At 37.7% G+C, this 22,018-nt stretch overlaps 2 protein-coding genes across 5 annotated transcripts in view; one reads left to right on the forward strand and one right to left on the reverse strand.

The window, feature by feature from the left end:
- Positions 1 to 22,018, reverse strand: part of LOC134533159 (3',5'-cyclic-AMP phosphodiesterase-like) — a 779,555-nt gene that overhangs the window by 162,308 nt on the left and 595,229 nt on the right. The window lies entirely within an intron of this gene.
- LOC134533160 (uncharacterized) lies at positions 3,254 to 13,460 on the forward strand. The gene is made up of 2 exons (XM_063370522.1): positions 3,254 to 3,426; positions 9,326 to 13,460. The coding sequence occupies exon 2, from the start codon at positions 9,370 to 9,372 to the stop codon at positions 11,455 to 11,457; it is 2,088 nt and encodes a 695-aa protein (XP_063226592.1). The 5' UTR covers positions 3,254 to 3,426; positions 9,326 to 9,369; the 3' UTR covers positions 11,458 to 13,460.

Here is a 22,018-nt window from a genome sequence, read left to right on the forward strand (position 1 = left end):
TATCTAACCAAACATTACTGTAAGGGGTGTAAATAAGATTTGAAAGTAAAAAAATCTTACTTTTTTAATAGATCTACTAACAAATCCGTTTTAATTTATTACCTATATAAATCCTAAACTTCATCTAAAACTTGAAACAATTTTTGATGAAACGAATTTATACCATAAAAACATTACTTGAAATAAAAAAAAAATTCTTAGTATCAAATTCAATCGCATTTATTTTAAAACCATCTTAATATTATCTGAAACCTTGGTGCAAAGCAAATTTTTATACGACCACTTTATTAGTACAAGAGGTGATAAATAGTGTTTGAAGGTTAAAACTATTAAATAAATACCTTATTTGGCATATAATAGCAAATACGTTCTAAGTTATCCAATGGTGGATATACAGAGTTAGAAATATTTATATTTTTGATGCAGGGAAAATGAGAAAATATTTAATCGATCATTTTTTAATATTGGAGAACATAAATATGTTATCTACATTAAGTTCTGAAAATGTTTTGAAAGTTTATATAAGTTTCCAAAACATTCTCAGAAAAAATAGGTACTTCGAAACCTACCTAGCCTGTGCTGAAAGGGATTTTTTTTATAACGTAGTGACTACATTAGTTGAAAAGTGCTTGATGCACTAGAATAAGCAACAAAACAGTAGTTTGATGCGCATTAGAATGTCTTTGAATAATCTTAAAAAAATATATATTTTTAAAAATTTCGAGTTAATCGTAAGTAGAGGATCCGGAAATTTCAGCATGTTCTGTGACTTTTACATAACAGCATTGTATGTATCTGCTGGTCCTCGAGAGAAAACATTGTAGTCTTGAATGAACTAAACATTATTAAACAGTTCAAATGCTGTTTGATGTTTCACTGGTTAGGACTACCTCACGGGGCGCTTAGAAACCACTGTGGCCCCACTGAAGACGCCTGAGTCCCATCTGATATCGGACAGCCTCCAGGAATGGGCAGGTCTGTAGCCACATGAGCGAGGAGTTGCGCGACAGGAGACGGGCGAATAGCAACACACTAGATCCTCGCTAGTCCTAACCAGTTCGGACTGGCGAAAATCCGGATTACCGGGGGTTAATTCACTGTTGAATCTTTATAAGCCTGGATAAGGCAAAAAAAAATATATATTACGTACTTTAACTTGATTATTTAAAACCCTCTGGAAGTAAACTGAATTGTATTATTGTTCACGCATCTCTAAAATAAACTTCGTATTTTAAAAAAAATAATAATTGTATCGGAGTTTGTCAGCACATTTGTAATTTTAAATTTTTTGCCGATTTCTGTTCGGACTATCCGAGTTTTCGGACGAGCGGGGTCTAGGATAATGAAGTTCCGCTGAATTAATATTCTAACAGAGACCTGGACAATCATGTCCTACACATCCGCGACGCCCATATCGCACGCGCGACCGAGCGCGACACACTTTCCGATCAGAAAGATTTCCCGTTTCCATCGCGTCTTTGACGCGACGTTACTGCAACACGTGTCAGAATTTAGTTCTCAAATGATTGTTCGACTGTTGCGTTGCTGAGATCAATACTATTCGTATATTTTAGGGGTTTCGTTCATCGGAATTCCCTGCGAGATCTCCGAAATATTTCCCAGCACATATTTCCGAATCAAAGTTTGAATTATATTAAACACCATGCTATATGTCCATCAATTAAAAAAACATGTACATAAACATCGTATGTGTGAAACGGCCAGAAACATTTTGTACAGTTTGTAGCTCTGGTGGGAAACCGCATGTTAATAAATATTTATCCAGAACTTTTCCGAAACAACAACCATCTCTGCTTCCCCTTCTATACGCTAATTACTGGTCGCTGTTTATGACACAATGGCTAGGGGAGGGGGAAAACAAAAGGGATCAACAACCATAAAATATGTTTAACCAAGGTCGGATGGTAATCACACGTAGCTTACAACACTAGTTACGTAAAAACATTATGCTATGCAGAGCGACCGGTGAGAGGCTAAGTAGTCATTATTGCAACCAAAAAAAAAGCGCAAGGACGCGAAACACGTAACGTCGCAAATTAGCGAATCACAAATTGCGCCACTTCCTCGTCGACCCTGGACGTAAACAAACAAACGACCCGCTCCCTGCCCGACCAAACCCTCCGACCTTCGGTCGACCCACCTCTCGTTCTGTGCAGACTTTAATAAGGCCAGCCTTCACCCCTCCAGTTAGGCGATTGCATTTCCATGTCATTGTTTCTTTCAAGGACAGCGAATGCAAACCGGTTGCTATGTAGCGTCACATACCTGTAATGTTATGTTGCAAATTTTGTCGCCAAATATGTCATTCACGTTATCTGTTGTTTGTAAAACGTAAGACAAGTATTCATAATTTTAAGATTTACCAGATGAGTGATGCTTGCATTTGCCTCGAACAACGACGGATGCCCAAAAGCTTTCACACCGCCAAACCCGGCAAAGCTTACACACACACACACACACACACATACACACCAACACCTACACACACTGTGCAACATTCTTCAACGTTTTAACCAAGGTGACGGTGTTTTGATCTTTGCCTTCAGAATTTGCATATTTATACAGATTTGTTTTATTTATTTTACTGTCTCATTTTTAAGTGGCGAAGTTAAGGCGTATGGGTATCTTTACTAAGTAGGTGCATACAAAGTTAAGCTTAATAAAAACTGTAGCAAACAACGGAAAATGCCTACAAATACGATAAAATAGAAAATAAACAAATCACTAGAAAATATAAAAATAACAATAAAATAGCACATAATATAAACATTATTTACATAACATATAAGGTATCAAAGATAGATTTAAAATTTTTTTTTAAATATATTGTCGCGTAGCTCAAAATTATCATTAATTTATTTAATTAGTTTATTTGTTGAAAATACAATTTTTAAATTCTTTTCGCTAGTTCGGGACTTGGTTTCCCTCACGCTAAGATGGGGTAACACCTTTGTTGGATTTGGGTTTGCGGGGGGGCTGGAAGAGTGCGAGTCTTGCACGTCTTTGTCTGGGAACGCAGGCGTGACCGCGTTTCAGCCAGGCCAGCTGACACGTTGTTTGCTGCAGTTCCAGAGAAACGCGGCGCAGACTTGTTTGTCGTTTTTTTTTGAGGCCAGCTGAGAGCGCAGATTGTGCGCAGTCGCCGTGCGCAGGCGAGTGTCGCAATCTAGCGGCCGGTTTTCTGACTACGTGGGCAACCTGGCGCGGCCGACCGCGCGGCCGGCTTGTTGTAATAACTTTACGTGTTTGTAAAACACAGGAAAACTTCCCGTCAGGATGTTTTCCCCGTAGGGGTTTTGCGGCCAAGAAAATAGCTTAAAAGAGATGTAAAATGTTTTCGCGGGGCGGTAATCCTGTGGAAGGCTGTCATGCTGCCCGGCCGCGCGGCGACTTGGTAATGGTTAGGTGAGTGCTATCGGAAATGGCGCCTGAGTGATGCCGGACTCTTAGCCTTCAGTGTTTCTTCGTAGTTAACTTTAAAAATTCTCGTTTGGTGTATTATTTGCTCTTATAAATAATTTGTTCTTAGAAACTTAGTGGTTTTAACGTGTAATACGTTGAGCACTACCGTTCCCTTTTTATTTTCAAGTATAACTCGGTAATTTGTTTGCATCACGATCCTTGTCTTTTCATGTAAATGATGACGTTATAAACTTAAACTAAATAATTTCTAAAATCCGTTTCAAGGTAGTGGATGTTCTTAATAAATTTTAAAAATGAAGTTGTGGAAGAGCTAATGAAGCTTGGTATCACTGGGTGGCCTGGAGGAAATTATTACGATTATGTTAATGTGTTAGTACTACTAAGAAAATCTTATATATGGTTTATTGTTTTTCTGTCGGAATATCTATAAGGCTGGTAGCGGACATGGAAGGTGCCTCATTATTTGTCAGCTTTATTTAATTGTTATAAATAAATGTGATTGTTCTATTGTTTTTAGGTTACTCTTATTTTTTTCTCAGTATCCTGATTTTCTATTCTTGTATAAGAATACACCTACTAAGATTCAATCCTCAGTGAGATGCTCTATGGCTAGTTAATGTTTTGAGTTTCTTATGTTCAGAGCTACATTTTTGAAGAATTGAACCCCCCCTCTGAAAGTGAGACGTGACAAATGGTGGAGATCGCCGGTTAGTAGGTATAAAGAATGTTGGGATACTGAAAAATAAATTAAGATAAGAGTGTTAGGTGTGGTCTAACATTTTGATTTATTTTAGTGAAGAAGAAGAGCATGCAGTGCAGCTGGTGTATTAAGATTGATGTGTTTATAGGATTAATTGTGTAATGATAATAAAATTTATTTTAGGTTATTTCAGGAAACCAGTGGGAGACCAGGGATGGCTGTATTTGTCTAACAATAATTAATTTAAGGTGAAATGTGAAATGTATGCTTAAGTTAAGGACTAATGAAAATAATTTAAGGTGGAGTCTATTAGGGATGGCTAGTAAATACACAATTGAAATATTGGATGACAAAGTAAAAAACCCTGAGAACAGTGATAGTAGTTCTTCGTCAGATGATGAATCATTGAAAGTGTTAAAAGATAAATTAAGCGACATAAAACCAGAATTGAAAGATCAGAATTTAAACATGGAGACAGGCAGGTGTTTTGTGGACCCGGGATATTTTTTTGGAAAGAGATGTGAGGAGGTTGAGGAATTTTTAAAACAGTTTCGCAGAGCAGCCAAGGTAAATGGGTGGAATGAGCAAAAATGTTTGTCATACTTGCCTACATTTTTGAGAGGGCCTGCTTTAAAATGGTATGACAGCTGTGAGAGCACATTGGAGAATTTAACTACATTTGAGGAATTAGCAAATAAATTAAGGGATGCGTTTGTGAGAGTGGGTCACATAGAGGACTTAGAGTTAAGATTGCAGGCGCGAGTACAAGCAGTAGATGAACCTTTCGAGTCATTTGTGTACGACATATTGAATCTTTGTAACCGACTTGATGCTAAGATGAATGAAGCTAGTAAGGTTAGATATGTATTGCGTGGGTTAAGGCCAGACATTGTAGAGAAAGTTATGCTTTTCCCAAACAATACTGTGGAACAGTTACTAGGTAATTTGAGGAATATTGAGGCAGGTCTGTATTACGCTAAAAATCATGAGAGGACACAGTGGGTAAATTCGAAACAGGAACAAGTACCTATCAGAAATCTTAAAGAAATTCAAACACCAGAAAGAGAATTGTCATCTATCAACACGAGAATTGAGGACAGTTTGATAGAGTTTAATAAACAATTAAAACAATTACGCGGGGAACTAGATACCATGAGATTACAGGCACAACCAAAGTCACAGTTTAGAACTCAGGGAGGAAATTACAAAAATAACAGTACACTAACACAATACCATCGAAATCAGAACAACAATTTTTTCAGGCAGACCCCAAGTAATTCATTTCCAAAAATAACTGACAGACCACAGTGGACCTCAGATGGTAGGCCGATTTGTTTAAAATGCAAACGACCAGGTCACTTGATACGAGATTGCAAAACGTCACAACAGGGAAACTAAATAGGGCGAGAGTCGGTCGGGGTGACAACTCGTCCCTTGTTAACCAAATGTCTCTTTTACAAAATGACGGTATTTTAAGTCAGAAGACAAAAATGTTCGGAAAAGAAATCCCCGTTTTTATCGATACAGGAGCTGCGGTATCACTAATTGAGGATAGATTAGTACCGAAAAGTTGTTGGAAATCCGCAGAACCAAGAGGTTTTACAGGAGTCTCAGGAAGAGTTCAGAAACTTAATAAGATGGCCAAATTAAGATTTAAATTAGGACAGTATGTTTATTCACATGCGGTAGGTCTGGTGGAAGCCCCAATAAAAGGGATCATTTTAGGATGTGATTTTTTAACCAAATATGGAGCAGAAATTTCTTGTAAGGGAGGCCAGAAAATGTCCTTGACCATAACACGTCCTGATTGCTTCGTAAATACCACAAATACCGAAATAAGGGAGGTTAAAAGCCAAACCAAAGTAAAAAGAGACAAAATTCAAGTAGATCAAAACCAAAATCGGGTTAATCATAATGTAGGTCAGGATGGAACACAGGAGTTAAGCCAAATCGAGCCAGAAAATATTTTCAGGTTAGGTTGTGTGACAGTTCACAATCATGTTAGAGTAGAGCCAAGGATGCATCATCTTATCGAAATTAATTTTGAAGGAAATAATTTACCTGATGAGGTGCTGATAGAGCCTAAGGAGGATATTTACAACAGATATTCTGTACTTGTACCTAGGAGTATTGTAAACAGAAAACAGCATACTCACATTTGGGTTACTAATACTACTAACCAGTCAGTTACTCTTCATAAGGGAATGAAATTAGGATATTTAAATGAGTTTGAGGAAACACCCAGTATCGAGAACAAAGAAGTAACTAAGGTATTACAAGCTAGAGATAAAAATAATGTCGATTTTGATGTGTCTAAATTAAACATTAATCCAGAGTTACCAGAGGAACAAAAAAACAGACTGGTAGAGTTGTTGTATAAATATCAAAATGTTTTCAGTTGGGACCCCAGCCAGATAGGGAGAACAAAAGAGGAAGTAGTTTTTCTGGATACAGGGGACAGCACACCCATATCATCTGTACCTTATCGAGTTTCTCCTGGGGAACGGGAAATTATTCATAACATAGTACAAGAACACATTAAAAATGGGATTGTGAGACCCTGTGACACGAGTTGGTGTTCACCAGTTGTTCTTGTTAGAAAAAAAGACAACGATTATAGGATGTGTGTGGACTACCGTCGTTTTAACACTATTCTTAAGGATAATAAATACCCCCTTCCTCGAATAGATGATTTCTTAAGTCACTTGACTGGTGCTAAGTATTTTACTCACTTGGATATGAATTCAGGATACCACCAATTGAGAGTAGCTGAACAGGATCAGGAAAAAACTGCATTTGTTACCACCGATGGTACTTTTTGTTTTGAAACCCTTCCTTTTGGTTTGAAAACCGCTCCGTCAATTTTTCAGAGATACATGGATAAGACTTTGGCAGGGTTAAAGTGGGGTTCATGCTTAGTCTATTTGGATGACATTCTAGTAGTGGGCAGTACGTTTAATCAACATCTTGACCGATTAGAACAAGTTTTTAAAAGGATGCAAAATGCTAATTTAACCTTGAAACCGTCAAAATGTACCTTCGGTTATTTTGAAACCGATGTGTTGGGACATTTGGTTAACCATGAAGGGATTAGACCCCACCCCGATAAAGTAGTAGCAGTGAAACAATTTCCTACACCTAAGGACCAACGAGGGGTGAGAAGCTTTTTAGGCCTAGCTTCTTTCTATCGTAAGTTTATAGCAAATTTCTCTCAGATTGCGAAACCCTTGTCGACATTGCTAAAGAAAAATGAAAAGTTTATCTGGACCGACAAGCAAGAACAAGCATTCCAAATTTTGAAAGAAAAGCTGATTTCTTCCCCCGTGTTAGCTCACTTCCAGGAAAACCAGCCCATTGAAATACATACAGATGCTAGTACCTTAGGGATAGGAGCCACATTGTTACAAAGAATTGATGGAAAATTACAACCTATTGCCTATGCCAGTCGAACTCTCACGTCAGCTGAGACTAGATATCCTATAACTCACCTTGAATGTTTAGCCTTGATTTATGCTTTAGACCAGTTTCGGCCTTACATTTACCTGAAGCCATTCAAAATTGTAACCGATCATCATAGCCTATGTTATTTGAATCGTTTGAAATTTAATGCTCATAGCGCAGGAAGGTTAACCAGGTGGGCATTGAAATTGATGGAGTATGAGTACACTGTATGTTATAGTAGTGGAAAAACTCATGTACATGTAGACAGTTTGAGTAGAAATGCTGTCAACACAGGGACAGCCCTTGACGAAGAAAAATCCCTTGAGTTACCTGTTTTTGTGATGCATGATGTGGATTTAGCTAAGCTGCAATATTCTGATGTGAGTCTAAGACCTTTAATTTCTGAGTTGACTCAACCGTCAGGAATCGATAATAAGTTAAGCCGACAAGCGAAAAATTTTTCTTTGCTGAATGGTGTTTTGTACAAAAATAACTCTAACCCAAGTGGTAGAGACAAGCTATTAGTAGTCCCAGAAAGCTTAAAGGCTGAAATTCTGAGGGAAAGTCACGACAATCCCACTTTTGGCGGTCACTTAGGAGTAGTTCGCACCGCCGACAAAATTATACGTCGTTATTATTGGACCAATATGCTAAAAGAGATTCAGGCCTATGTAAGGAGTTGTAGGGGATGTCAGGGGAAAAAGGGAGTTCCTCAAAAGAAAGCAGGGTTATTAGAACCATTACCTATCTGTGAACCTTTCGAACGTATTGGTGTCGATATTTTAGGCCCTTTTCCAAAAACCGTGTCAGGAAACAAATACATTCTTGTTGCTATTGATTACGGTACTCGATGGGCGGAGACTAAAGCCACCCCCACTAGTAACGCCAATGACGTAGCTAAGTTTTTACTAGAAAACATAATTTGTCGCCATTCTGTACCATGTTCCATATTGACAGATAGAGGAAAAGTTTTTACTTCCAAAGTCGTTAATGAATTACTTAGGTTAATGGATGTACAAAGTTTGAAAACCTCAGGATACAGGCCAAACACAAATGGATTATGTGAAAGATTAAATGGAACAATAGCAATGATGCTATCTCAGTATGTGGCATCCTCACAACGTAATTGGGATGAATATGTACCCTTGGTCACTTTGGCATACAACACGGCGAGGCAGGAAACATTAAAATTTAGCCCATTTGTGCTCATGTATGGTAGAGAACCTGTATTACCCTCAGATGTTCAATTAAGTCAGCCTGTAGAAGATGAGGACAGCCTTCGACTGCGTACTCGTTGGAAGGAGATCCTGCGACAGTCCAGAGAGAATTTAAAGAGACAACAGGGTATCGATAAAAAAAGGTATGACCGCAGACGACGAGCGGTGACCTATAAGATAGGACAGGAGGTTATGGTGTACACACCTGTTCGAAAAAAGGGTTTGTCAGAGAAACTATTGCATAAATGGTTCGGTCCTTATGTTGTGGTGGACAAATTGTCTAATAACCTGTACAGGTTAAAGAAGACGAGTCGAGGCAGAGATGTTTACGAAGTTACAAACGTAGAGAGAATGAAAAATTTTTACAGTGTATAAGTTATGATAAGTTATGTAATAGAGATTTTTTTATTGTGGTTGTGGATAACTAAATAAAACAAAGAGAGAGAGAAAAAAAAAATAATTCGAAAGTTTTGTAACACTTGTAAACAAAAATCGAGCCTGTCTAATATTTAGTTTTGTATAGAATTTTTACAGAGTCTTAAGGCGTGATCATCTTCCGTACTGACGATGAGGATGCTACACATCGTCCTGGTGCTCCTGCAGCTGGGAAGCAGCAGACAACATCGACCGCTACCTGAAGGAGCAGTGGGGGTGGTTGCGGGAGCGCATTTCGAGCCGATACCTCAGGTAACATTGTACACTTCATCGGTACCAGTAAATTTTAAGGTTGCTTGGCCAATGCAATTAGATGACATTCAGGATAGTATCAAAGAAATCACTTCTTGTCCCTCCAATAGTTCAAGTGAAGGGTGTGTTATTTTCAAAGAATTAAAACATAGCTTAATTTATACTGACATGCTAATTAATAAGGTAAACGAAGCAGCAGGGGATGACGTATTGGATTTTCAGTCTCAAGTTCGGGAAAGACGAGGGTTAAATTTCATTGGAGAGTTTTTTCATTGGTGTTGTGACATTGCCGTCAATAGTCAATTGAATAATCTTTTCCTAAATGAACAACAAATGTCAGAACACATAAACAAGATGGAATCACAAATTTTAAACACTCATGAGGCACTGGCAAATATGAGCAACACTATTTTTGTTATAAACGAGGGAATGACCGGAATTCTAAAAAGAGTACAATCAAAATTCACAAATTTGTCTGATTACTTAAAAGACCTCCGAGAGACTATGGTGACTAAGTTTTCAGGAATGGTTCAAGACATAGGACATTCATTCCAGTTTCAGGTACTGTTGGCCTCTCAATTAGCCAAACAAGCGCATACATTTACAAGACTAGAGATTCTGGACCAGTGCCGGTCAAATAAAATACCTGCCATTGTAGTTACACCAGCTCAATTGAAAGAGAAATTAAATATGCTAAATGAAATTCTTAATAGGGATGGTTATGCGTTGTCCATAAGTGTATCAGAAGTTCAGAAATATTTTAATTTACCCATTTGTAAATGTCAAGTCCACAAGGAAAATTTATACCTTCAAATTAAAGTACCAATTGTTAAACTAAATTCCAATTGGAGATTGTTTCAGTTCGTCGCAGTCCCATTTCAGTGGAAGAACTCAACTTGTCATTTGGATCATGCTCCGAATTTTCTGGCAGTGGATGGAGACCATCTAATCACTATTCAGGGTAGAAATTTATTAGATTGTAGACCATTTGAAGATAAATTGTGTTTTGTTCCCAGGTTCTCCGGAGATACCCTAGGTAGTGCTTTGTGTCCAAAGGCTCTTTTTCAGGGGATTACCGTTGAAAATCTTAGTACCACATGTGCGTTTCGATGCCATTCCGGAAACCAACTGATGATCACCCAGGCTGGACCAGAGCGGTACTTCCTAACAAACCCGTCAGGAAAATTAGACTTGCAATGCATGAAACATAACAATGAATCTTTATTTTTAGGAAGTGGAGACATCCTCGGAGCTGTAGATATAGAAGTACCGTGTGATTGTCGTTTGTATTTAAACCAAGAACTTAAAATTAACGAGTTGTATCCATGTGATGCGTTAACAAAATCTAAATTTCAATTGGTACATGTAATACCAGCTGCTTGGACGAAGTTACGTAAATTGAAAATTTTCCCTCATCCTACGTCAACACATACAGTTTTTCCATCCTTAATGGATTGTTTAGATGAAAATTGGCCAACTCTAATACCACATTTAAATTTTTCTTTGACAAAGTTTGAAACCCCTTTAGACCCGATTCATTTAAGAGAACCAGAAAACGTACCAAGATTTGTAATGAAAAACTTACAGAGTATTGCGCTTTCCATTGTAAGTAGTGTATTATTATTTATTATTATTAAAAATCCATATCTAGTAGGTATTGGAACGCTACCAAGAGTATCCGCCTTGGACAATGTTACTACCCTTGGCATAGAAATAAGTGTAACTGTAATTACTATATTGGTAATAGTTGGAATGTTTTTAGTTCTGTTATTAAAATATCTGAGAAATCGGAAACCCCTCAGTATGTCTGTAGAAATCTCGACTACAGTAGAAAATGCTGTTCCTTCTACCAGTGGAAAGGTAGAATTAAAAGACATACTAGCCAGAGATAATGGTTGTGTAGCTAAGTTATCCAGTGAAACTGGGGAGGAATTGAAAGTAACCATTTCCATTTGTGATGATCAGTAGTGAATGAATTTTGTTCAATGTAAAGCTTTACCTACGATTAGAAAAATTAGAATTTGATTAATGTTTATGTGAAGGGGCATGCGCCCATAAATAATTTTTATAGAACCAAATAACGATGGAGGGAGAATACCAGGTTCAATAAGGGGAATTATGACGTCAGGACTAATCATTGAGAAAGTGGGTGGGATCCTTTCCGTATTCCCATTTTCCACCATAAACCCCCCCCCCCCCCCCTTGTGTTTTTATTATTCAAGAAGTGACATTGATAGTTTTCGTCAATCGAAGAGAATGACTTTTGAGGCGGACTTGTTAAGGGCAATTTCGAAAGGAGTGCTGTGGTGCAGCTCCATCCAGAACTCTTGTCCCTTCTCGAGTTGGGAGAAGGCGCGTCGTTAAGGGTCAGCCAGATACCACGTGGGCCAGTTGGGAGAAGAGGACCTGCTTCTACCCATTGCTGCGGGCTGGTGCCCGTATCGTCGAATCGTGTGGTGATGCACGATTACCAGGAGTATCAGCGGTTTGGGAGTGGCCATGTCCAAGGACAGTGATTACGCATCGCGATAGGGTGTGGCCCCCCAAACAACAAATTTATCGAGAAGACTAGAATTATCCATCGTTTGAAACTACTGACCTGACGTTCAAAACAAAGTGTATAGCAAGACAAGGCCAGTGTAGTTATAAACTTTCAACCTACACGTGGACACAGTCAAGTTTTTGTTGTAAATTTTCCTATTAGGTACCTTACCTTATCCTTCCTCTACGAAATGTGGGGGGTAGGCTTTTCTTCAAGATGTTGAATATTGCAGATAAGTTACGAGTTTAGTTTTTGAATAGTTACTTGTTTTAAGAATCTTTAAAAGTTATTTTTGTGTTGATACCTGGTATGACCCTCCTTGGTTAGTTGTGTTGATCTATGTTGATCTCATGAATACTTCTTGATAAACACATGAAAATACGTCATTAACTTAAGTAAGATAATTTAATTGTTTGATTTGTTCACTATTATTTTGATGTTTGAGAGTTTTTTTTTAGTTGTTTGTAATTGTATGACTCCTGATGCTGCTCATGTATTTTGTGTAGGAATGGTGTCGTGTACCGTGGATGACGAGCAGTTGGGATGAACGACGTCGGGATGAACCGGCTGGGAGAGGCAGAAGTTGGAGTGGGGTGTGATTCTGCAGCTCACAGTTCCGCTGGCTGTTCCTGTCTCTGCCCTGAGTTGGTGCATCTCTTCGCCGTATCCCTCCTGGCTGCTTGCTGTCCCAAGCAGTGCTAACATGTGAAATTTTGTAAAACACATTTGTCCTCCGAGAGGAAATTGTCAATAAGTGCTAGTAGAACTTAGAGTTGGTATTTATACCTAAACAACAACCACTGTAATCACTAATTTAAATTTGTAACTGGATCACATAGAAATGATAGGGACAATTGGTTTTTTTTTTTTTGAAGCAAACTTAAATATTCCCCAAGCATTGTTGTAAGCTTGTGGGGCACAAGCTCCTGCCGCCCGGGGTGATGTCGCGTAGCTCAAAATTATCATTAATTTATTTAATTAGTTTATTTGTTGAAAATACAATTTTTAAATTCTTTTCGCTAGTTCGGGACTTGGTTTCCCTCACGCTAAGATGGGGTAACACCTTTGTTGGATTTGGGTTTGCGGGGGGGCTGGAAGAGTGCGAGTCTTGCACGTCTTTGTCTGGGAACGCAGGCGTGACCGCGTTTCAGCCAGGCCAGCTGACACGTTGTTTGCTGCAGTTCCAGAGAAACGCGGCGCAGACTTGTTTGTCGTTTTTTTTTGAGGCCAGCTGAGAGCGCAGATTGTGCGCAGTCGCCGTGCGCAGGCGAGTGTCGCAATCTAGCGGCCGGTTTTCTGACTACGTGGGCAACCTGGCGCGGCCGACCGCGCGGCCGGCTTGTTGTAATAACTTTACGTGTTTGTAAAACACAGGAAAACTTCCCGTCAGGATGTTTTCCCCGTAGGGGTTTTGCGGCCAAGAAAATAGCTTAAAAGAGATGTAAAATGTTTTCGCGGGGCGGTAATCCTGTGGAAGGCTGTCATGCTGCCCGGCCGCGCGGCGACTTGGTAATGGTTAGGTGAGTGCTATCGGAAATGGCGCCTGAGTGATGCCGGACTCTTAGCCTTCAGTGTTTCTTCGTAGTTAACTTTAAAAATTCTCGTTTGGTGTATTATTTGCTCTTATAAATAATTTGTTCTTAGAAACTTAGTGGTTTTAACGTGTAATACGTTGAGCACTACCGTTCCCTTTTTATTTTCAAGTATAACTCGGTAATTTGTTTGCATCACGATCCTTGTCTTTTCATGTAAATGATGACGTTATAAACTTAAACTAAATAATTTCTAAAATCCGTTTCAAGGTAGTGGATGTTCTTAATAAATTTTAAAAATGAAGTTGTGGAAGAGCTAATGAAGCTTGGTATCACTGGGTGGCCTGGAGGAAATTATTACGATTATGTTAATGTGTTAGTACTACTAAGAAAATCTTATATATGGTTTATTGTTTTTCTGTCGGAATATCTATAAGGCTGGTAGCGGACATGGAAGGTGCCTCATTATTTGTCAGCTTTATTTAATTGTTATAAATAAATGTGATTGTTCTATTGTTTTTAGGTTACTCTTATTTTTTTCTCAGTATCCTGATTTTCTATTCTTGTATAAGAATACACCTACTAAGATTCAATCCTCAGTGAGATGCTCTATGGCTAGTTAATGTTTTGAGTTTCTTATGTTCAGAGCTACATTTTTGAAGAATTGAACCCCCCCTCTGAAAGTGAGACGTGACAATATCTAATGCTAAGCTTTAACGGTTTGGAAATATTTTGACAGAACATTTTAAATTAAAAATTAACTAGACAAACAGTTTTAAAATCGATCTATGTATATATAAAATTGGATGTTGGTATGTATGTATATGTGTGTATGTATGTATATGTGTGTATGTATGTATGTATGTATGTATGTATGTATGTATGTATGTATGTATGTATGTATGTATGTATGACGTTGATAAACTCCGACACCGTTTGATCGATCACCAATAAAGTTGGCGCATCGAAGTGTTTTTTTATGGAGAAGTTTTTATGCTATCCTTTTTTTTCTTACTCGCCGCTAGATGGCGCTGCGGCTCATACACTTCTCCATGTTCAATCGATCGCCTTGAAAATTGGCATACGTAGATATTTTAACACGGATAATATTTTCGCGCTATTCATTTTGTTATAACTCACCACTAGCTAGCGCTGCAGCGGATAAACTTCTATTCCATTCAACCGATAGCCATAACAATTTGTATATGGTGATGTTTACGGCCCTTAATCCTCAGTAACAACAAATAGTGATTGTGCCTGTGATTAGTAATTGGTGAATGAGTTTAAAATTGAATATCATTGCCGTTTGAAGTTCTGTAAATCGATTTGAATAACCATTATTATGTTGATTATAAAGAAATTACATTTATGTCAACTATCTTTGGACGTCTCATCTGTCAATAAACATTAAATATTGGACATTATTGGAAATTCCACGCAAAAAAAAAACTAACACTGGAAGATGAACCAAAAATACGTGGCAAATGTCAGCCAGTAGAGCTGCTGAAACATAAGAAGCGCGAGAGGCACGCCGGGAAACTAACCGGATCAGAGCCTCTACTTCAGTTATTAGTAAAAAAAATAGTATGTAATTTATCATCAGTTTACACCAATATAAATAATATTTCATTTTGACAAAATTTTTTAAATATCCTTTATAGATTATAGATTACATTCAACACCATCCAGTTGAGAAATAGAGGTAAATAAACACTGGCAGGACAACGTCTGTGTCTAATGTACTTTCTTATAATAAATCATACATATTCACACACATTCGCGCATATTCAATGACACTTGGCTGATACCACAGCTAAACTTGACCATCGGAGTTTAGCAAGATGATATAATAAGTAAATACCGTGACAACCCAATTATCGGTTATCCGAAATAATTATTTCCGAACACCACCAGTCCCGAATGTTTGTTTACTTTTTTTGAAAAAAAAAAAAAAAATTAGCGAAGAACAAATATATACCTATATTTTTTTTTAAATTTACAACCTGTCACTAAAAATGTTTGGCAGAAAATGCCAAAAATATGTATCCTCTCCTTGCCCCTCCCCGACATGAAAACCTGGCAACGCCCGTGCTACAAACAGCCAGGAGACGACGGTAGGCTTTCGTGTTCACCGGAACCACCGAGAGAGATCACGCTCACTGAACTCGGAGTGGAAACTTGAGCGTAAAGCCTCCGAGCGTAGGTTGAGAAATTCCCTCGGCTCTTTTTACGCGATGCGAGACTTCGGCACAGGCTCATTCAAGCTTGCAACGCGAGACTGCGTGCAAAAAAAAAAAGTATGGAAGGGTTAATAATGCAATACCTTCCAGCAGATATTTCATTCGCTTCTTCCGTTCAATCCACGACACAGACAGGATAAACTTCGACACTAACTATATCTGCAGGTTTATCACGGAAAAATAAGTGCAAAACATAAAATACGTCTTATGAGCTACAGTAGTTCCCAAGGCTGGTATACACCTTTGACGTTAGAGCTGAACTGGTATATTGCAAATAATAAAGAAGTAATTATAATTGAACACTAAGGGGATATTCCAAGACATCCGAGTAAGGTAGCGAATAAGGACTGCCTTGTTGGAACACAACCGTAATCTAACTCGCGGGCCGTATTCCAGAACGTGTTTAAACCGAATCCCAGTAAGGAAACAAATCGGCAACAGTTTTAATAAACGGTGCCCTGCGCGAGGCTTGAAACAGGTTCCAACGCATTCTAGCGGACATTTCGCCACCATCGATAGAATTATTACGGTAAAAATAGTAGAGATAGCAGCGCCATCACACAAAAATAGAGCGGCCTTTCTAATTTTTTCAAGTTTCTTTAAAAGTTGCCACTATTTCTTGTTGTGATTATTAACGTGTACAAAATGTATTCCAGAATAGTTTCGCTACCATAAAGTTTCATTTGGCACACCAACACGCTTGGTATGTCCACCGATGATCACAAAATTGACTATGTACAATTTAATGACGCCAAACACAGGTACACCATCTGGACGAAATCAACGAAAAAGTGAGTTCCGCGCATGCAGGGAATTTGGCCAACAAGTTGGAAACTGATAGTACAACCAAAATCCGTTCCCTAAAAATAAGGTACTGGCAGTATCATATCATGCACTAGAAATACGGTAAGGTACACGTGTAGTACATTATAAACCTAAACACCTACTTTTGTGTCATATCTTTGAAATAATTTTGGATAAAAACACTTTCAGAAAAGTATGAAAAATAAAGGTTTTACATACCCCTGAACTATTTTAAAGAAAACATATTAAAACCAATATTCGACAATCATGCTCTGTAAGCTATAAAGTAATAACGCTTAATAAATGAATAAACAATTTGAATGTCTGTGGGTATTACTGGTGTAGTTGATGGTCTGGCAGATTGCTGACGATTTACATCAAACTTTTTGGGGTCTGTCTGGGAGAATGTTTTTTGAAAGTTTTTTTTAATAAGTTTATTTTCATCACTCTGATTTAAAGAAAAGTATAAAAGATTATTCGTGTCAAATTAATTTTAAATGCCGCCAAAATATGGTATTTTTGATTTTGTAACAGTAGAACAAGAATATTGAGTGCAATTTCTGTCTTTTACAGAATGAGTAAAGAATTCGCCCGGCAAACTTCACTGCAGGTTCCCAACGTAAAGTAAGTTGGGAACATATGAACGACTTATGGTCTCTTAAGTGCTTCTCAGTGTTGGTATACGCATTTGAACCATTTTTTGTTTGTTTTACATAATGGAGTAACTATTAAAGATGGAACATAAAGTCTCCGCATTTTTAGCAAAGTTATACAATCATAGCAAAACGTATCACAGTGCAAAAGTGTGCTCAAATGTGCAAAAGTGTGCTCCAATGTAGAAAGGTTGTGCAAGAGTGTGCAAAAGAGAGTGCAAAAGAGTGAGCAAGAGTGTGTGAAAAAGTGTGTGAAAAAGTGTGTGAAAAAATTAGTGCCGTGCCGTTTCCTCAGCAAAGAAGTTTCACTTAAAAAAATTATTATAATGCTGTCTTATATTTCACAGCTAATGGGACATTTTCTAATGTGTCTAAGGCCTAAGCCTGCATCGTGTGCTTTAATTGGGGATTTCCAGCCAGTGGCGTAGCTAAGGTGAATGGCGCCCCCACTTGGATTAAAACAGAAGGGGGGGGGGGGTGAGCGTTCAGTACCCGCGAAATCGTTGCAGCACCGCCCCCCCCCCCCTCCCCACCCTGCTACGGCGCCCCTGGCGGGGGCCATCCCTGCCACCCGCCTGCTACGCCACTGATTCCAGCCACAGCCGCGATTAATCCCTTGACTAACTCTCCTGCTGTTTTAACTAGTCTATAACTAGACTATATTTGACCCAGGTAAAACCTGCATAGATACAGGGATAACCCTGGGCATAATCATGCCCTGGCACCGGATGTTAAGGGCCCCGCCTACCCGGGCACACACACATGGTGTGCAGAGCTTCAGGAAAAACAACGCGATTTCAAAACTACTCAAGATATCTGAGTGGGGCCTATTTACGAATAGCATTTAAGTGTTCGCTGAGGGCCGAAAAGTACTTTTAATTTCGGATTAATTTTTTTAACTGTATTTTTATAAGAGTTCAAATGGCTAAAATGCATGTTTTCAGAGTAATTTGTAGGCGTAAAACAACCAGTACAGATTCTTGAAAGCACTTAAGGGACTTGCATTACACCTTTATCTTCAATTCTCGGCCATATAATGTTATGGTCACCGCTCAAATTGCACAGTTATCCTGTGACGACGATAAGACTGCGCGCCAGTTCAGAGCCTTGCGCTTAGAGGCTATACCGCGCTAGAAATATCAGCGAGCGTCGCGCTTATCATCCCGCCTCACTAACACACATACACCTCTGATGAGGCGGACCCCTTAAGGCCCAGTCACACTGCCAAATATTTGTCTCCAATATATTAGCTGATATAGTTGGATGGGAAGTATTGAAAAGACAGTGGCTTCCAATTTTCTCTATCAAATATATTTGGAAAAATAACATCAAATGTGTTTTAAATCATGTCATACTATTAAAGATAATTTTTGGTCTGAGCTATCTCCAACTTTTCAATTTTTTATTTTAATTCTCTAATTAAATAATGCATTACTGTGCTGGATGGAAATTTTTAACGTGTTATTTTGTATGAGCATTTAAAAAAAATATTTTTTTAAACATAAATAAATTTAAGTCACAATTATATTCGTTACATAACGAAATAAATTTCCATAGATTTTTTTGAAGTGCAATAAACATAATTTCATTTTGACGCATGATATGTGTTCCCATACGACATTCATAATTAACTTTTTTTTTAAACTTCTTTGATCGGCCATGTGTTCTTCGCCATTTCAAAGAATCGTCGAGACGGCAACGGATGTCATTTCCTTTCACCGCTTTCGATTGGACGATCACGTCCAACATACAATGATTTCGGAACCCGTCCTACATGCAAAGTATTCGACGGCAACTCGAGTCATCCAACTTGTGAAACAAAACATGGCCGCGCTGGTGACGTTCCCTTCAACTTTATTTGACACGACACGCTGGAAGGTGTCGACGGTGTGGTAGGGCGCTATAGGCCTGTTCGGCCGCGGCTCATAGAGTAAGTAAAGGGAGAGGCGCCACTCCCATAGTAATGATCGTTCGCTTAAATTTGTAAACAAACCCCTTGCGATCATACCATTTCTTTGCAACTTGACAACGAAAAAAAATTACAGCCAAATGCAGTATAGACCTACTTTCACTAAAATTAACTTAAATTAATTTAAAACTATTTATAATTAGAATAGAAGTAATTTTTAGTACTGTAACAGCAACTTAGATTAGCACAAATTGGACATGTAATAAACCAAAGAGATCAAAACTTGTAATCTTTTTTTTTTCCCGATGTTGGTGAAACATGGTATGATCTAATTTTCAAGGATTCAGTTCGTCCTATCTACGGTCACCCCCCCCCCCCCCCTCCTGCCGCGGCCGTACAGGTTATGGTCGGCCTGGCTCGCGGAGAAGGGGAGGGCAGTGATGAGTGGAAGGGGAAAGGGAAGGAAGGAGGGTAGGAAGTGGTAGGGGGAGAAGGGGGAGAGCTGCATCGATCGCGGCGGCCGGCGGCCAACACCCCAGGCACAGCCGGGATCCTACCTCAACGAGAGAGCGCGCGCAGAGCCGATACCTCACTTCGCACGATGTTGGCTCGACTTTACAATATTTCGTGTTTTTTTGCAAACTATTTGAAATAAATTCACAATAAAGGAATATTTAATTGTCCACAAAAAAGCTTTTTTTTTTCTTATTAAACAAGTCCTTATTAACTTAAATTCTTTTTAAATTAATGAAAAATATTCATGACAGTCTTAGCAAGTTCGAAAAGCTCTGAATTAACATGTTTTACATGTAGTTTTTTTAGTATGTTTAAAATTCATAAATCAATAAAAAAATTATGTTCACTCAAAATCACAGAAACCAATTTTTCTCTCTCTCGGTATTTTAAGAAAATCTAATTTTTATAGACTTATGAATGATATACTAAAAATAAAGTGTTTGAAGACGAAGGCCGCATACGAATGGTTAGTCCATAATGTATACATGATTTATTAATTCTTTCAATACAGCTAGTAGGAATGACATAGCTGTCTTTTAGTTCATAAAAAAAATATTTAAGGATTAGTTTGCTAGAAAAACCTTTAATAAACAATTAAATGGGATATAATATGAAATTAATTAAAAACGTATGGAAAATCACTAAATATTAGAAGGAAATATGTTTTTTATTAACCTACGTTAATCACCGTCAAAATCTTAGAATCCTTTTATTGTTTTAGTTATCGCAATATGAAACATATAAGCACATATATAAAGTCGCATACATTTTGCATTTTTAGCTGTAAAACATAAATATTTTAAAAGTGTTTTGGAGCAATAAATGGATGACAGATCCTTTACTTCTAAGTTCAAATGCTATGCTACTGGCTGCTTCATAATATGGTATGAATTTTTTTTAAAGCAATAAGTTTTATTTAGTCATTCAAAATTCTAAAATTTGTGAGGATTTTGACAATTCAGTAAAATAATGTAACTTTTTTTTTCAGAACGAAATGGAAACAACACCATGAAATTTGGCAGCGAACTATGATTAACGTAGGCTATATATAGATAGAAAGTTAATCCACTCAAAAAGTCTACAAGTTAAACTGTGTTAAAATTTAGTATAAAAGTTGGGAGAGCCACGGACATATACAGAAAATTGGAGTAACTTTTTTTTTTTTAGTTTTAAATTATATTTTTTATACCCACCCTTCTCTCGTATTGCTTCTGTCAGTGAAGTAGACGTATTTCTAGACTGTTCTGTTTTTTTTAATAACATTAAAATAAAATAAAAAAAACTGCCCGTTCCTTGAATAAACTCAAAATAAAAGAACATTTTACTATGAAAAATAATTTTAATCAAAAGCTCTAAAATATATCTACAGATTCTGCGATAATCAATATTTATGCAGCCTGAATGTTTTCGCACAATTAGAGATTTAAGGAATTGCTGCTTTATAAATGTATGTTTATTAAGTTTTTAAAACATACGAGAAATCACGTTGTGTATTCTGGATGGCCCCATAGTTGATAGTTAAGCATTACAAATGAAAGCTAACAAAATACATAATGTGATTTATAATACAACTGTGGCAAAGCCCGAACTTTCACAAATTGAAATATTACGTAAAATAAATATTAATTTAGTTACATATAATGTCCAAGTAATTTCTTAATTTTTTTATAATTGAGGAGATTGAATGTTTGTAATTAATTATATGGGGGTTCTATTACGGCCCAACAAAAATTATTTTGATAATTCTACAACATACAGAAGAGCCTTAATTTTATATCACAATGTTCAATGTGTAATGGTATACCTATTCCTACGGCGAAAATTTAAACATTTTTGGGGGTGTTATTTTTAAATAAGGGCCGATAATACAAAATGCCTATCTTCCCCTGAACTCCTACATTATCTTTTTATCTGGTAAATAATTGTTTAAAATGTTTTCAAGTCTACTTGCTTTTATTTTTAACTATGAGTTCCTACCGGTTTTAGTTTCTTGTATTTTATTTTGAAGCTAAAATAAAGCAATAAACTTAATTTTAAATTTTTATAAAATGTAATGACCGCGAACACAGCGATCAGAATTGTACTTGAGAGCTCTGAAAACTATGCCGCAAATGCGCTAGAAACATAAAACTAGTTCTACCATCACACACAGCGCAGCGCCACTGTTCGATACTACGAGAGCACTCTACTGGCACTACTACGAACTACGCGCGCCTCGATTCACAACACGAGACTCCGTGCACGATTGCAAAAGCGCACAACCACCGCTGCGTGGGCTCGGAAAAAAGCGCAGGTATTAAACTAAGTATGAAGCTGTTTACTCTTACACAGCA

Source organism: Bacillus rossius, chromosome 6 (genome assembly GCF_032445375.1).
Source record: "Bacillus rossius redtenbacheri isolate Brsri chromosome 6, Brsri_v3, whole genome shotgun sequence".
In the NCBI taxonomy this organism is placed as follows: Eukaryota; Metazoa; Arthropoda; class Insecta; order Phasmatodea; family Bacillidae; genus Bacillus; species Bacillus rossius.